At 37.8% G+C, this 18,724-nt stretch overlaps 1 protein-coding gene across 1 annotated transcript in view; it reads right to left on the bottom strand.

Moving 5' to 3' along the window:
* MSH4 (mutS homolog 4) overlaps positions 1–18,724 on the bottom strand; it is a 127,525-nt gene that overhangs the window by 94,914 nt on the left and 13,887 nt on the right. Inside the window, 4 exon segments of the mRNA XM_033225331.1 lie at positions 4,988–5,160; positions 9,543–9,716; positions 10,936–11,051; positions 15,734–15,844. Of these exon segments, the coding sequence (XP_033081222.1) occupies positions 4,988–5,160; positions 9,543–9,716; positions 10,936–11,051; positions 15,734–15,844 (574 nt within the window).

Raw genomic sequence — 18,724 nt, 5'->3', positions numbered from 1 at the left:
ACCCAATTTGCCAGTCTGTGTCTTTTAATTGGGGCATTTAGCCCATTTACATTTAAGGTTAATATTGTTATGTGTGAATTTGATCCTATCATCATGATGCTAGCTGGTTATTTTGTACATTAGTTGATGCCGTTTCTTCATAGTGTTGTTGGTCTTTATATTATGGTGTGTTTTTACAGTGGCTGGTACTGGTTTTTCCTTTCCATATTTAATTTTTCCTTCAGGAGTTCTTGTAAGGCAGGCTTGGTGGTGACAAAATCCTTCAGCATTTGCTTGTCTGTAGAGGATTTTATTTCTCCTTCACTTATGAAGTTAAGTTAGGCTGGATGAAATTGTGGGTTGAAATTTCTTTTCTTTAAGAATATTGAATATTGGCTCCCACTCTCTTCTTGCTTGGGTTTCTGCAGAGAGATCTACTGTTAGCCTCATGGGTTTCCCTTTGTAAATAACCTGACCTTTCTTGCTGGCTGTCCTTAACATTTTTTTTCTTTCATTTCAACCTTGGTGAATCTGATGACAATGAGACAGAAAATCAACAAGGTTATTCAGGACTTGAACTCAGCTCTGGACCAAGCGGACCTAATAGACATCTACAGAACTCTCCACCCCAAATAAACAGAATATACATTCTTCTCAGCACCACATAGCACTTATTCTAAAATCAACCACAAAATTGGAAGTAAAACACTCTTCAGCAAATGGAACAGAATAGAAATCATAACAGTCTCTCAGACCACAGTGCAATCACATTAGAACTCAGGATTAAGAAACTCACTCAAAACTGAACAACTACCTGGAAACTGAACAACCTGCTCCTGAATGACTACTGGGTAAATAACAAAATTAAGGCAGAAATAAAGAAGTACTTTGAAACCAATGAAAACAAAGAGACAACGTACCAGAATCTCTGGGAAACAGCTAAACCAGGGTTAAGAGGGAAATTTATAGCACTAAATGCCCACATCAGAGAGGGGAAAAGATCTAAAATCGACATCCTGACATCACAATTAAAAGAACTAGAGAAGTAAGAGCAAACAAATTCAAAAGCTAGTAGAAGGCAAGAAATAACTGAGATCAGAGTAGAACTGAAGGAGACAGAGACATGAAAAACCCTTCAAAAACTCCATGAACCTGGGAGCTGGTTTTTTGAAAAGATTAACAAAGTAGACCACTACTCAGACTAACAAAGAAGAAAATGGAGAAGAATGAAATAGACACAATAAAAAAATGATAAAGGAGATATCACTTTTTCTGTGGGATCACTGATCCCACAGAAATACAAACTAACATCAGAGAATACTATAAACACCTCTACATAAATAAACTAGAAAAATCTAGAAGAAATGATAAATTCCTGGACATATACACCCTCCCAAGACTAAATCAGGAAGAAGTTGAATCTTTGAATAGATCAATAACAAGTTCTGAAATGGAGGGAGGAACTAATAGCTCACCAACCAAAAAAGCCCAGGACCAGATGGATGCACAGCCAAATTCTACAAGAGGTACAAAGAGGAGTTGGTACCATTCCTTCTGAAACTATTCCAAACAATAGAATAAGAGGGACTCCTCCCTAACTCATTTTATGAGGCCAGTATTATCCTGATTCCAAAACCTGGCAGAGACACAACAAAAAAAGAAAATTTCAGGCCAATATCCCTGATGAACATTGATGTGAAAATCCTCAGTAAAATACTAGCAAACTGAATCCAGCAGCACATCAAAATTCTACCACAATCAAGTTGGCTTTATCCCTGGGATGGAAGGCTAGTTCAATATATGCAAATCAATAAATGTAATCTGTCACATAAACAGAACCAATGACAAAAACCACATGATTATCTCAATAGATGCAGAAAGGCTTTCAATAAAATTCAACACCTCTTCATGCTAAAAAACTGTCAATAAACTAGGTATTGATGGGACTTATCTCAAAATAATAAGGGCTATTTATGACAAATGCACAGCCAATATCATACTGAATGGGCAAAAGCTTGGAAGCATTCCCTTTGAAAACCGGCACAAGACAAGGATGTCCTTTCTCACCACTCCTATTCAACATAGTATTGGAAGTTCTGGCCAGGGAAATCAGGCAAGAGAAAGAAATAAAGGGTATTCAAATAGGAAGAGAGGAAGTCAAATTGTCTCTCTTTGCAGATGACATGATTATATATTTAGAAAACCCCATCGTCTCGGCCAAAAAACTCCTTAAGCTGATAAGCAACTTCAGCAAAGTCTCAGGACATAAAATTAATGTGCAAAAATCACAAATATTCCTATACACCAGTAATAGACAAGCAGAGAGCCAAATCATGAGTGAACTCCCATTCACAACTGCTATGAAGAAAATAATATACCTAGGAATACAACTTACAAGGGAAATGTAGGACCTCTTCAATGAAAACTACAAAAAGAACTCAAGGAAATAAGAGAGGACACAAACAAATGGAAAGACATTCCATGCTCATGGATAGGAAGAATCAATATTGTGAAAATGGCCATACTGCCCAAAGTAATTTATAGATTCAACATTATTCCCATCAGGCTACCACTGACTTTCTTCACAGAACTAGAAAAAACTACTTTAAATTTCATATGGAACCAAAAATGGATCATATAGCCAAAACAATCCTAAGCAAAAACACAAAGTTGAAGGTATTATGCTACCTGACTTCAAACTACTACAAGTCTACAGGAACCAAAACAGTATGGTACTGGTACCAAAACAGATATATAGATCAATGGAATAGAACAGAGGCCTCAGAAATAACACCATACATCTAGAACCATCTTATGTTCAACAAACCTGACAAAAACAAGCAATGGGGAAAAAATTCCCTGTTTAATAAAGGGTGCTGGGAAAACTGGCTAGACATATGCAGAAAGCTGAAGCTGGATCCCTTCCTTACACCTTATACAAAAATTAACTCAAGATGGATTAAAGACTTAAATGTAAGACCTAAAACCATAAAAACCCTAGAAGAAAACCTAGGCAATATCATTCAGGACATAGGCATAGGCAAAGCCTTCAGGATTAAAACACCAAAAGCAAAGGCAACAGAAGCCAAAATTGACAATTAGGATCCAATTAAACTAAAGTGCTTCTGCTCAGCAAAAGAAACTATCAACAGAGTGAACAGGCAACCTATAGAATGGGAGAAAACTTTTGCAATCTACCCATCTGACAAAGCTCTAAAACCCAGAATCCACAAGGAACTTAAACAAATTTACAAGAAAAAAACAACCCCATCAAAAAGTGGGCAAAGGATATGAACAGACACTTCTCAAAAGAGGACATGTGTGTGGCCAACAAACATGAAAAAAAGCTCATCATCACTGGTCATTAGAGAAATGCAAATCAAAACCACAATGAGATACTAGCTCGTGCCAATTAGAATGTAGATCATTAAAAAGTAAGAAAACAACAGATGTTGGAGAGGATATGGGGAAATAGGAACACTTTTACACTGTTGGTGGGAGTGTAAATTAGTTCAACCATTGTGGAAGACAGTGTGGTGATTCCTCAAGGATCTAGAACCAGAAACATCATTTGACCCAGCAATCTCATTACTGGGTATATACCCAAAAATTTATAAATCATTCTACTATAAAGACACATGCACATGTATGTTTACTGCAGCACTATTTACAATAGCAAAGGCTTGGAAACAACCCAAATGCCCATCAATGATAGATTGGATAAAGAAAATGTGGCACATATACACCATGGAACACTATGCAGCCATAAAAAAGAATGAGTTCATGACCTTTGCAGGGACATGGATGAAGCTGGAAACCATAATTCTCAGCAAACTAATGCAGGCATAGAAAACCAAACACCGCATGTTTTCACTCATAAGTGGGAGTTGAACGATGAGAACACATGGACACAGGGAGGGGAACATCACACACTGGGGCCTGTCAGTGAGTGGAGGGAAAGGGGAGGGAGAGCATTAGGACAAATCCCTAATGCAAGCAAGGCTTAAAACCTAGATGATGGGTTGATAGGTGCAGCAAACTGCCATGGCACATGTATAACTATGTAACAAACCTGCATGTTCAGAACATTTCAGCACATGTATTCCAGAACTTAAAGTGAAGAAAAAAAAAATTAGCAATATGCCTGTTGGTGACTGTGTTAGGTTGAGTTCTCCAGAAACAGACCCTGAGGCAATGGCAGTTTTCTTATCCCATGTTATGGGTTGAATTGTGACCCCCAAATGACATTGTGAAGTCCTAACTCCGGGTACCTGTAAGTGTGACCTTATTTGGAAATTGCGCCTTTGCAAATGTAATCAAGTTAATGTGAGGTTATTAAGGTAGGTCTTAATACAATATGACTAGTGTGTTTATAAGAAGACAATGTGAATACACCCAGGGAGAAAACCACATGACAATAGAAGCGGAGATTGCAATAACAAGCCTGTGAGCCAAGGCCCATCGTGGACTGACATCGACCACCAAAAGCTAGAAAGGGGCAAAGGATTCTCCCCTATAGGTTTCAGAGGGAGCATGGCTTTTCTGACACCTTATTTTCAGCTTCTAGCTTCCAGAACTATAAGACAAAAACTTTCTGCTGTTTTAAACCATGGAGTATGTATTAGTTTTTAGAGCAGCCTAGGAAACTACTACATCCTATCTGTTGATAATTACCTAGTCTGGACAAATCTTCCCGTCTTTGAGGATTACCATGTAGAAAAAGAATATAAGGTATCTATGAACAACAACAACAGCAAAACAAACAAACAAATAAAAAAAAACAGAAAAAAATGGAAAAGAAAAGCATACAGGAAATCAAAATATATTACATAATATACCTCTGAAATTATTTACTGCAGGATTCAGTAGAAAATTTCAGGAAAATAGCTTTCATAAAAGAATACAAGAATTTACACCACTACTTGTCTTTCAGAAACATGGAAAAATAACTAAGTCAATTGCATTTTTTAATGATTTGCATTTATAACATTAAATAATATTGATTTACCTGACTGAAGTCCAAAAAATAGTTCCTCATCTTGAAGTAGTTCTTGAACACAATCTAATCTCATGTTAATGGTTTCAATATCAACTAGAGGTTCTAATATATTAGAACGAAGTCGTCTACTCCCTCCAGGAGTCTTAGTATAATTTAGAACACCAAAGAGAGTGTGATTATTCCTTTCAAAACACAAGAAATGTCATTAAGAATACAAAGAAAAATGCAAGAAAATTTCATTTCACTTTGTAATTAAACAATCCTATAATCTACAGCAATGATTCTTAAACTTTACTGTGCATACAATTACATGAGTTTCTAATTCAGTAGGTCTAAGAAAAAGCATGAGGATCTACATTTCGGGCCAGGCATGGTGGCTCACACCCATAATCTCAACACTCTGGCAGGCCAAGAGAGGAGGAATGCTTGAATCCAGGAGTTTAAGACCAGCATGGACAACATAGTGAGAACCCGTGTCTATAAAAAACTAAAAATTAACTGGATATGGTGGCACAGGCCTTTAGTCCCAGTTACTCACGAGGCTGAGATGGGAGGATTGCCTGAGCCCAGGAGGTCGATGCTGCAGTGAACCATACTTGCACCACTGTACTCCAGTGTGGTAACAGAGTGAGATCTTGTCTCAAAAAAATGTTTTTAGATATATTTTGAACAAGCTCCCAAATATGCTATTGGTCAATGAACTACACTTTAACAAGGATGAATAGAATCTCCTTGTACTTTATGACTTCTTTTGTAGATCAATTACAATATTCAGACTAATATAAAGTTTTCTAGTCTATTTATTCCATCCATAATAGCAAGATATCAATACTATATCCTTAACAGTGGAGGGACTTTTATATTGTTAAAATAAGTATTTACTATAATCATGTAGTTCTCATGACAAGTACAAGAGAATTTCATAATTTCTAGGTGATTTATAAAGAAATGAGCTATTCTAAAGAATGCTGGCCAGGCATGGTGGCTCATGTCTGTAATCCCAGCACTTTGGGAGGCAGAGGCAGGTGGATCACTTGAGGTTAGGAGTTCAAGACCAGCCTGTTCAACATGGTGAAACCCCATCTCTACTACTAAAAAAAAATAAAAATAAAAATAAAAATTAGCCAGGTATAGTGGCAGGCACCTGTAATCCCAGTTTCTCAGGAGGCTGAGCCATGAGAATCACTTGAACCCAGGAGGCAGAGGTTACAGTGAGCCGAGCTTGTGCCACTGTACTCCAGCCTGGGCTGCAAAGTGAGACTCTGTCTAAAACAAACAAACAAAAACAAAGAAACAAAAAAATGCACTTAGTTGAACTATTTATTCGACAACTTCATATAATACATGTAAAAAACCTGATTCATTTTAATATTCAACAAATATTTTTTGAGCCCTTATGGTATTCAAAAGTCTATGCTAAACATTGGGCATACAAGACGGACATGATACCTACCTTCATGGACCTTACAGCCTAATGGCGATTGCCAATAACTTTTTTCCTTTTTTTGAGACAGAGTTTTGCTCTGTTGTCCAGGCTGGAGTATAGTAGCACTATCTAGGCTCACTGCTACCTCTGCCTCCAGGGTTCAAGTGATTCTCTTGCCTCAGCCTCCTGACTAGCTGGGATTACAGGTGTGCCACTACGACGGCTAAATTTTGTATTTTTGGTAAAGACAGAGTTTCACCATGGCGACCAGGCTGGTCTCGAATTCCTGACCTCAAGTGATCCACCCACGTTGGCCTCCCCAGGGTGCAGAGATTATAGGCATGAGCCACGGCACCCAGCCATTGCCAATAACTTTTGTCAGTTTACTGACCATGACTGAAGACAAGACAAAGAGGAAGGGGAAATAAACAATAAAAACAATAAACACATAATCATATCAAGAAAATAATTTCAGGTACAGAAACTGCTAAAAAACAACAACAACAACAACAACAACAACAAGCCAGGCGTGGTGGCTCACACCTGTAATCCCAGAACTTTGGGAGGCCGAGGCGGGTGGATCACTAGGTCAGGAGATCGAGACCATCCTGGCTAACATGGTTAAACCCTGTCTCTACTAAAAACACAAAAAATAATTAGCTGGACCTGGGTGGCAGGCGCCTGTAGTCCCAGCTACTTGGGAGGCTGAGGCAGGAGAATGGCGTGAACCTGGGAGGCGGAACTTGCAGTGAGCTGAGATTGCACCACTGCACTCCAGCCTGGGGTACAGAGTGAGACTCTGTCTCAAAAAATTTTTAAAAATTAAAAAAAAACAGGAATATACAGAGAAGGACCAGGATGGTTGCTTTAGTTAGGTTGATTAAGAAAGACTTCCCTATGAATTTGACAGTAGAGTTGAGAACTGAATGATTAAAAAAGAAGGCAGCAAAGACGATGATGATGGGATGGGAATCATGACAACAATAATGAGGAGAGCTAACATAAAATGATACTTAGTATGTACCCAGAATGGTTCTAAGTGTTTTAAATGTATTAACTTGTTTATTCTAATAACCATGTTATGAGAGAGACACTATTATTGGCCACATCATTTTACAACAGAAGGAATGTAAGTACAAGGAAACTAGGTAACTTGTCTAAGATTTCCAAGTAAGTAGCATAGCAGTAATTTAAGCCCAGGAAGTCTGGTTCCAGAACAAAAAAGAAGATCAAGGTTAGTGGAGCTTTGCAAGTGGGGGTAAGAATAGAGGGAGATGAATGAAGAAGTTGATAGAAGCCAGGACACAGAAGTCCTTGTAGGCCGAAGAGTCTGGATTCTATTGTAAATGTAAGGAGAACCACTGGAAAGTTTTCAGCAGAAGAGTTACAAGATCTGATTTCTGGATTAAAAGGATATCACAGTCTGACTACTATTAATACGTTGAGAATAAACTATAGGAGGGTAAGAAGAAGGCAGAAAGAAAAGTTAGGAGGCTATTATAGTAGTCTGTGCTAAAGATGATAGAGGTTTGGGTTAGGGTGGTAGCCTTGGAAATGGTGAGAAGTGATCCAGCACTGGTATATACTCTGAAGGCTAGATAAAAAGGATTTTCTGATGGATCAAATCTGAGGTGTGAAAGGAGAGGAAACAAGAATGACTTTTGAGATTTAGTCATCATTCTACCAGATTTTTGTCATACCAATTTAAACAAATTTGTAGGAAACTACTCATATCAACTGGCTGGGGGGGTCTCCCATCACATGTACAATTTTTTTTTTTTTTTTTTGAGAACTTATTTATACGGGAACAAAGGAGGTAAGGAGCACACATAAACCTCCCATTTGTTATAGAAATCAATGGATGTAAGACTGCACTGAACACGCAGTAAGCCTATGGAAGCATTGCAGCTATTGAGATAGTTCAGTAGGTAGAATATCCATCTTTTAACCTGAGTATTCTTTCATTTAAGTCTGTGAAAAGACTTCTCAGTTGTTCCTTTCAACTACAATACTAACTGCTGGAGATCAGATATTCTATCATTTAAGTATCTGTATCCCTAATACATAGCAGGAAGTCAAACAATGTTTGACAATGATAATGACAAATAATAATAAACTATGAAACATGACAAGGTAAAACTGAATATAAAACACTTTGTAATAACTACCAGGCTTGGTCATTGATTTTCTATGCTATGATAACATAGGATATCATAGAAAGTTAAAGACAGAGTAATTTTAACCTATAACCTAATGGATGTGAAGTCGTATCTAACTGTGGTTTTGATTTGTAGATCCCTAATGACTAGTAAAGTTGAGCATCTTTTCAGGTACTTACTTATTGGCCATTTATTTACCTTCTTTGTAAATAATGTCTATTAATAGACATTTGAAAATAATGTCTATTAAGTTCCTTTACCCAGTTCTGAATGGGGTTGCTTTTTGTTATTTAGTACAAACGTCTTTTTAAAACTTGATTTTGGTGAAACACCTGACCAGTTCAGCAATAACAGTACAATGATTTAAAACATTCTTATTCAATATTTCTCCACCATTAGCTGGGCATGGCAGTTTGTGCCCATACTTTCAGCTACTTGGGAGGCTGAGGCAGGAGAATCATTTGAGCCCAGGAGTTTGAGACCAGCCTGGACAAAATAGTAAGACCCTACCTCTTAAATACAATTCTCCATGAAATAATTTAAAGAAGTTTAGGCTGAAAGCAGTAGCTCATGGCTGTAATCCAGCACTTTGGGAGGCCGAGGCAGGTGGATAATTTGAGATCCAGAATTCGAGACCAGCCCGGCCAATATGGTGAGACCCTGTCTCTACTAAAAATACAAAAATTAGCTAGGCATGGTGGCACATGCCTGTAGTCCCAGCTACTTGGGAGGCTGAAACAGAAGAATTGCTTGAACCTGGGAGGCAGAAGTTGCAGTGAACCAAGATCGCATGACTGCACTCCAGCCTGGGCAACAAGAGTGAAACTCCATCTCAAAATTAAAAAAAACAAAACAAAACAAAAAAAAAAAAAACAAAACAAAACAAAAACCCACACACACACAACTTTAAAGTAACTATTTATAGAAAAAAATAAAATATACCGATATATTTTATAAGAAATAAAATGGATGATCTTACCTACTGTCTTGATTATTAATTAACAATTCAAGGTTTTGGGCTGATGATGAATCTATCATGGCTGTCTGTTCACTACCCTGGAAACAAATCTTCAGTGATTTTGGTGCATATACTGAATTTTGAATAAATTCAACATATTTTAACAAGGCTGCAACAGCTGCAAGGCAGTAATACCTAAGAGATGACCAATAATACATCACTATAAGTCATTAATATAAAAAATTATCTATTTTCCCTTAATTTAAGAAAAATTATAAATATTTGCATAGCATTGCTTAAACTCAAAAGGAAAAGGTAAACCAGGTATTTCATATTTTTGAAAACTAGGTAAATAACCTCTAAATCATAAAAATTAATGAGAATAAATAATTTGCTCAAGTCTGACACTTAAGGGACTTTAAATTCTGATAAATCCTGTGTGAGGAGGTAACATTCAATCAAAGGTAATTTGCATCAATTTTTGATGTACCATTCTAAGTATTCAGATAATGTTGGGAATGTCTGATACTTTATTTATTTATTTTGAGACAGGGTCTGGTTCTGTCATCCAGGCTGAGGTGCAGTGGCATGATCTCGGCTCACTGCAACCTCCACCTCCCAGGCTCAAGCAATCCTCCTGCCTCAGCCTCCCAAGTAGCTGGGATGACAGTCATGCACCACCACATCCAGGTAATTTTTGTATTTTTGGTAGAGATGGGGTTTTGCCATGTTGCTGAGGCTGGTCTCAAACTCCTTGACCTCCCGAAGTGCTGGGATTTCAGGCATGAGTCACTGTGCCCAACCTGGAAAAATCTGGTACTTTAACGGTAGAATCAAGTCTCAATGTATAGAGAAGTATGTTATGATCTCAGTGAGAATGATTGTTATTTAACTGAGTAAACAGGTAATCCAACCTAGCTCAAAGAAAGCATCTATTTCGTATGTTTTAGGAAATATGTGTTCCAAAAATATCATTCTCTGTCTCATGCTGAATCTTTTAGGAGTAAAGACAGGAAGAAACAGGAACACAGCTTTACCTGTGTTTCGCTTCTATGCCCTCACATTTCCAGTTTACTATAGCTACTTGAACTTTTCACTCCAAAGTAAAGTGAGCAGCAACAATTAGGTCAATAGATTATGACTAATTTGGAGAAATTCTATATAAATTAAGTTAGCAATATATGCCTTGTGTATAAATTTTAGTTAACTATTTCACTATTTCAATAATGACTGTGTATTATGAACCAGGGAATTTTCCAGGTGGTAGGAATGCAGCAGAGAACAAAACAGACAAAAGTCCCTGTCCTTGTGGAACTCACACTGGAGATTTATTTGCTTTCCTTAAGTTATAACTTACTTGATATGATATTGGTAGCTGCGGGCTAGTAAAAAAATAAATAAATACATAACTTACTTGGACTGAACCTCCATTAGAACAGTGCTGAATTCTGCTATGCATAACTGTTCAATGTACTCTAATCCTTTTGTTTCATTGAAGTATTTCCTTTGGATAGTAGTGAAATTAACATTCTGAAAAGAAGTTTTAATTTCAAAATAAAGTTTGAAGTGCCATGTGCTTGCCCAAAACCGCTTTCTTAAACACATGCTCGCAACTAGGTAAGTGACTTAAATATTGTATAAAAATTTCAACATTTACATAAGAACTTTTCTTATTTATATAAAAAGAATGATTATCCTTGCTAAGTGAATTATAGTACAGTTTGTATCTCTTATTAGACCTTACTCTTACGAGATTTAATGGAATATGTTAGATACAATAATAAAAATAAACATGACAGTCTATACCTTTTAGTAATTTTTTGTATAGAAATAACCTTTCACAGTTTTATATTCATCTTTTCATAGTCTATTATAATTGAGAAAGGGTAGATTCTTATAATGTCCTAGGTGAAAAGATGAAAACACCAATTCTACCTATTTATGATATACTATTTACATAAAGTGAATTGAATTTATTTAGAACAAAGAGAAAATTATAATCTTTTTGAGACAGGGTCTCACTCTGTTGCCTAGGCTGGAGTACAGCAGTATGATCATAGCTCACCACAAATTAGAACTCCAGGATACAAGTAATCGCTTGCTTCATTCTCCTGAGTAGCTGGGACTACAGGCACACCATTACATCTGGCTAATTTTTTTTTTTTTTTAAGCAGAGACAAGTTCTCCCTATGTTGCCCAGGCTAGTCTCCAACTCCTGGGCTCAAGTGATTCTCCCACATTGGCCTCCCAAAGTGCTGGAATTACCAGTGTGAGACATCAGCACCCAGCTGATAATGGAACTTTTAAAAAGCATCAAGTTGTTAAGTAAAAGATTTACCTCCTTTGAATAAAACTAATGGTTAAGAAAAGGTAATATTATATCAATGGACTACATATGAGCTGTTAAGAGTGAAAAAAGGCCGGGCGCGGTGGCTCAAGCCTGTAATCCCAGCACTTTGGGAGGCCGAGACGGGCGGATCACGAGGTCAGGAGATCGAGACCATCATGGCTAACACGGTGAAACCCCGTCTCTACTAAAAATACAAAAACTAGCCGGGCAAGGTGGCAGGCGCCTGTAGTCCCAGCTACTCGGGAGGCTGAGGCAGGAGAATGGCGTAAACCCAGGAGGCGGAGCTTGCAGTGAGCTGAGATCCGGCCACTGCACTCCAGTCTGGGCAACACAGCAAGACTCTGCCTCAAAAAAAAAAAAAGAGTGAAAAAAATATCATGACCAAGTAGGGACATATCTTATTAACTTTGGTTTTCATGTAAATAAAATTCTGAAAAGTCAAGTAACTTTTCTGATATTATACAGTTGATCTGTGCCAAAGCTGAGACTCAAATTTATATTTCTTTGAAGTCCATTTTTCTTCTACTTCATATTGCTTTTGATTTAATGCAGGTCTTTTTTTTCTTAAGAGTGGGGTCTCACTATGTTGCCCAGGCTAGATTTGAATTACTGGGCTCAAGTGATCCTCTCACCCTGGCCTCCCAAGTACCTGGGACTATAGGCACATGTCACTGCACCTGGCTAATGAAGGTCTTCTTATGGTAAGTGTAGTCATAATAGTAATAATGATAATAATAATACTGAATTTTCCCTCTGCTTAGAATACTTTTACAAATACCTCCATGGCTTGCTCCCTCACTCCATTCAGAACTTTGCTCAAATGTAACCTTATCAATGAGGCCATCTCTGATTACCCTATATAAAATATCAATTCTCTAGGAGGTTGGTACCTCCTATTGTTCCTAATTTACTGATGAAAAAACTGAAGCTCAAAGAAGCTAACTGTCTTGTACTAGGTCACTTAGAGTCAAGATTTGAAACTGGGACAATCTGACTTCTCTATTCTTAAGCACTATGCCGTACTGCCTTACTATTCAAATGTACTGAAATTATGTTGTTTTTGCCTTTGGAGGACTTATCCCCCATTCCATGTGATTCTGGAAGGCCTAGCTATCATAGTATTCTGCATCCCACAGCAAAAGGATTAGTCAATCATAGTGTATCTACCCCAAGAAATAGTGATTACTCTAACGTGTGAGAAAATGAACAAAGCGTGATCAGTCAGCATCCTTCCCTGGAAATCATACATGGACACTGGAATAAAGAAATTATTTTCCCTTTGGGTTAGCTAAGCTGAGATGACATCAGCCTTGAGCCATTAGTAATCATCTTCTTAAATCTCATAGAAGTAAACTATCTGCAGTAGAAAAAGGATGATATGGGGAATGAGAGTAGTGATAAAGATTCTCTCTTTGACCAAACTCTACCTGGGCTACTATGAGCCTTCTTCTCAACTAACCCTCCATCCGGCCTATAAAGACGTGAACGAAACACTAACAGTGTTTCTAACTGCTCAAAGTCACATCCCTAGGATGACCTTAGCCTCTCATAAAATGCCAGCCTATGAAAACTCAGGCTGCCAAAAAAAAAAAAAAATTTATTGTGTATTCCACTTAACACCTAAAGATAGGGTCCCTGTCTCCTATTCTCTGTGGGAGAGTAGGAGCCTAACTTCGGTAAGTGCCAGTCAGCAAACCCAGATTTTTTTTTGTTGTTGTTCTTTTGAGATGGAGTCTTGCTCGTTGCCCAGGCTGGAGTGCAGTGGCAGGACTTCGGCTCGCTGCAACCTCCACCTCCCAGGTTCAAGCGATTCTCCTGCCTCAGCTTCCCGAGTAGCTGGGACTACAGGCGCGTGCCACCAGGCCTGGCTAATTTTTTTGTATTTTTAGTAGAGATGGGGTTTCACCATGTTAGCCAGGATGGTCTCGATCTCCTGACCTCGTGACCCACCCGCCTTGGCCTCCGAAAGTGCTGGGATTACAGGCATGAGCCACCGCAACCAGTCTTATTTTCTGTTGTAATAATTTTTTACTTCCCTGACTCTAATGAGCTTGTGCTTATTCCTCCTTATTCCCTTATTCTCCCATTAAAATGCCCAGTATAAACTGAAGTTCAATTCAGTCCACACTGGACTCTTCTCTGTTGCAAGAGCATATTACTGATTAAAATATTTAGCTAGTGTTTGGCTTTGTTTACCTTTGACAGTAGGAACAGGATCTATGCAACCATTGACTTCCCAGTTACATAAGCCAATACATTTCCTTTTTTGCATAAGGTAGTTTACATTAGATTTCTGTTACTTACAACCAAAATAATCATAAGACCTAATCACAACAACAGCAACAACAACAAAACATGAAAGTTGGAAAGGTATGGATAAATAGGCATAATGAAAAGAAGTATAAAGTTATAAATGAAAAAGAACAGATAAAGTGATTTGTCTAATAGAGACAATAGATTTAGAATAGGGACTGTCTCTGGCAATGAGTCAAAGGCAGCTCATCTATACAGGATCTCTAAGAGCACCATGACAAATCTTATATAACTGCAGATGCTGAATATATTAGGAAAGGGAAAGGAACTCATTAGACTCCAAACCTCAGCTTGGTTCGAAATGTGTTAAAGTAAAAGATAAGTCTACACACATAACAAAATATAGTATATTCTTTGGGAGGCCGAGATGGGTGGATCATGAGGTCAGGAGATCGAGACCATCCTGGCCAACCCGGTGAAACCCCGTCTCTACTAAAAAATACAAAAAACCAACCAGGGAGGTGGCGGGCGCCGTAGTCCCAGCTACTCGGGAGGCTGAGGCAGGAGAATGGCGTAAACCCGGGAGGCGGAGCTTGCAGTGAGCTGAGATCCGGCCACTGCACTCCAGCCCGGGTGACAGAGCGAGACTCCGTCTCAAAATTATATATATCATATTCTGAAAATAATTTGCACTCCTAAGGAATTATTCCAACTGCAATGCTGTCTACTTGGTTTGGAACCACAGTCCACATTCTTGTTGGATAAGGTTCCACAATGGTTATCCACCACAGTCCTACAGATGGACACTAGAGTAGCAGGCTAATCCTAAGGCAGCACATGTTACCAGGGGAAGCTGAAACAATTCTGTAATACAAATTAAATTCCCTATAGAAAAAGGTACTTGCTGATAGGTGCTGTCTCCTAAGAACTTCAATTTCAACCAGTCTGACAGCACAATAAGTAGTTTTCAGGAAAATACGTGAAAGGGAAACCTATGCTTTCTCTATGGGTCTGCCCCTTGTATACTGGGAGAAACTTCCTTATTACCTAAAACATTTTTTCTTTTGTTTAAAGTAGATCAAGAGTGCCAAATCAAATAAGTAAATTCCCTATCATTTTTATCATCTGTATTAACAGTCCCTTAGATTAGGATTTGTATTTAGTGACTACTTTAGGACACTAAATATAAAGTTACTAAAATTATTGTTCTTTATAATGATATTATTAAATAAATTTTAAATAAAGTGATTAGGGCTGGGCACAGTGGCTCATGCCTGTAATCCCAGCACTTTGGGAGGCCGAGGCGGGCAGATCTCTTGAGGTCAGGAGTTTGAGACTAGCCTGGTCAACATGGTGAAATCCCATCTCTACTAAAAATCCTAAAATTAGCCAGGTGTGGTGACACACACCTGTAGTCCCAGCTACGCGGGAAGCTGAGGCAGGAGAATTGCTCGAACTCGGGAGCCGGAGGTTGCAGTGAGGTGAGATCACACCATTGCACTCCAGCCTGGGTGACAGAGTGAAACTCCATCTCAAAAAAATAAATAAATAATAAATAAATAAATAAGTGGTTAGATCTTGAATGTTACAAACAGTAAACATCACTTACCTTGAAATTTTCTGTGATCAGAGTGAACAACTTGGTGGAATTCCCCACAGCACAAGCAGTATTTGACATTATTATTTCCAAAGGTGACAAAATTTTAAGTTTAGTGATCACCTGAAATCATTTGAATAATTTCTTAAATAAAGCTTAGGAAACAAAAAAAGTTTCATATTTTTCTGAGATAAGTATTTAAAATTAATTCATAGATACACAAAATTATAACTGTCCTAATGATATATTTCAATTAAAATATGTTTCTAGCCAAGTGGGTTCACACCTGTAATCCCAGCACTTTGGGAGGCTGAGGTGGACAGATCACTTGAGGCCAGGAGTTCGAGACCTACCTGGCCAACAGGGCGAAACCCTGTCTCTACTAAAAAATATACACACACACACACATATATATATATATATATATACACAACTATTACCCAGGCATGGTGGTGCATGCCTGTAATCCCAGCTACTCAGGAGGCTGAGGCATGAGAATTGTTTGAGCCCAGGAGGCAAAGGTTGCAGTGAGCTGAGATCGCACCAGGCACCATTGCACTCCAGCCTGTGTGGCAGAGGGAAAATCTGTCTCAAAAACAAACAGACAAACACCACTGCCACCACCACCAACAACAAAATATATATGTACATATTTCTAATGGTAGTATGTTAAACATATATCTCCTATATAACTACTAATATAAAATACTGTCATAAAATAGGCTATATTTTACTTATAATAGTTTCTAACAGCCTAAGTTCAAAAATTAATTTGAACTTTTCAAATATGTATTCCCAAAATAAAATTTTTTTAAATAAATACTTATACTTAGTATTTTATCCATCTCCATGAAAAATATAAATACATCCAATAAGGGTAACTATAGGCCGGGCAAGGTGACTCACGCCTGTAATCCCAGCACTTTGGGAGGCCAAGGTGAGTGGATCTCTAGAGGTCAGGAGTTCACAACCAGCTTGGCTCACATGGTGAAACCCTGTCTCACTAAAAATACAAAAATTAGCCAGGCGTGGTGGTGTGCACCTGTAATCCCAGCTACTTGGGAGGCTGAGGCAGGAGAATTGCTTGAACCCAGGAGGCAGAGGTTGCAGTGAGTCAAGATTGTGCCACTGCACTTCAATCTGGGCGACAAAGTGAGACACTGTCTCAAAAAAAAAAGGGTAACTATGGCAATACAATCAGTATGGCCACACTGGTACAGATTAAGTGTTGAAAAGTACGTAAACACAGATGAGAAACATCTGCCTTATGCCTTAGCTTTTCATAAAATCAGGTGTATTTCTTAGAACTATTCTAAACACAGAAATTCTCAATTTGTCTAACATTCCTTTTTTTAAAAAACATTTTTCCTACTCTTTTGAAATTGTATAAAAGTATAAAGTACCTACAGATGAAGTTAGTATGCAATACTAATATCATTAAGGTTGTTAAGTATAATAAAAAATTAATTATTAGGAAAGGGAAGTCTACATACTGGAGGACCATAAAGAGGAACTAAGGGAAGAGAATCAAAAAATAATGAAACACTAGAAATAAAACACTAGATCACATCTTCAAAATAATAATTAACTAGGCTCAATGGCTCATGCCTAAAATTCTAGCACTTTGGGAACCCGAGGAGCAATTCAGCTTCTGAGGGGGCAGGATCACTTGGTCTAGGAGTTTGAGACTAGCTTGGGTAACAGAGCAACCTCATCTACACACACACAAAAAAAAAATTTAAAAATCAGCTCTATGTGGTGGTGCATGCCTGTGGTCCCTGCTACTCAAGAGGCTGATGTGGGAGGCTGCAGTGAGTCACGATCATGCCACTGCACTTCAGCCTAGGCAAAAGAGCAAGACCTTTTAAAAATAAAATAAAATAATAATTGGGTTAAATAACATAGAAATTAGGAGCAAACTATCTCTACCTGATAGATCATGCAAATTCCCATGACAATAGGCACGTGGATCAAATGAATGATGACTGATATAAAATGAAGGCAAAATAAGAAGTGAAGGCAAGAAGTTAAGAGGCTAAATTATGACTGATCTAAGATACTAGTTTTCTTTACCTCTGAAAAAATACAGTTCAAATACAGTTCAGTGGAAATAACCCTCTGGAGTTAGCATTATGACAGGTTTGGGCCATAATCCTGAAAGACACAATCTCAAAAGGCATAATCCTGAATGTCAAAATCCCAAAAGAGCAAAATCCTTAAAGTCTAAAAATCCCCAAAATCCCAATACCAAAAGACCGAAATCCCAAAAACACAGTTCTGGAAGAAATAACTTCAAAAACAATTTTAAAGACATTGAATTGCATTTTTAAAAGGGGATTTATTTGAGAAACAAAAACACAACAGAACAATTCATAGACCACTTTACACAATAAAATAGGCAATAATAACATATATTTTTGAAAGCATAAACACTTAAGTGTACTAACGACAGTCACACAGGTTTAATAACAGTTATGAGCAGACAAACTGTATTTACAAAAAATTAGTCAAAACATAGAAATTAGTCAAAAAGCAAAATGTATAAATGCATATCACTGTGGTTGGTAATTGTCTGCAACAAGCTTCATAAATACAGTCATCTGAAATACCACCAGGGACAATCTAAGTCTTTTGATGAGCTAGATCAAAAACTTCTATGGGTCACCACATACACAGTTGCCTGAAGAGCTGAGATTTCAAGAAATAAATTTTATCTTTCACAAATAAATGATGTACTAAAAGGACATGTCTTCATTTATCAAACAAATTTCAACATTTTTATGTATACGTGCAATGCTTATACACAGTCAATGCTATGATAATGAACTTCTGTGGAGTCAAATTTCTGATGTCCAAGGCAGCAGCAGAAGAGTCTGTCCCAGCTCTCAGAGAGAGACCAATTCAACTTCCGTATTTGCTCTCTCTGGGCCCTGGCCAATTGCAAAGTGGCCACCAACACTGAGGGCAGATTTTCACCACCTAGTCCGCTCAGACTCACACACT

Source organism: Trachypithecus francoisi, unplaced genomic scaffold, assembly GCF_009764315.1.
Source record: "Trachypithecus francoisi isolate TF-2019V2 unplaced genomic scaffold, Tfra_2.0 Lachesis_group12, whole genome shotgun sequence".
NCBI lineage: Eukaryota > Metazoa > Chordata > Mammalia > Primates > Cercopithecidae > Trachypithecus > Trachypithecus francoisi.
Note: the sequence above shows the minus strand (reverse complement) of the source record. Positions and strands in the feature narration are given on the sequence as shown.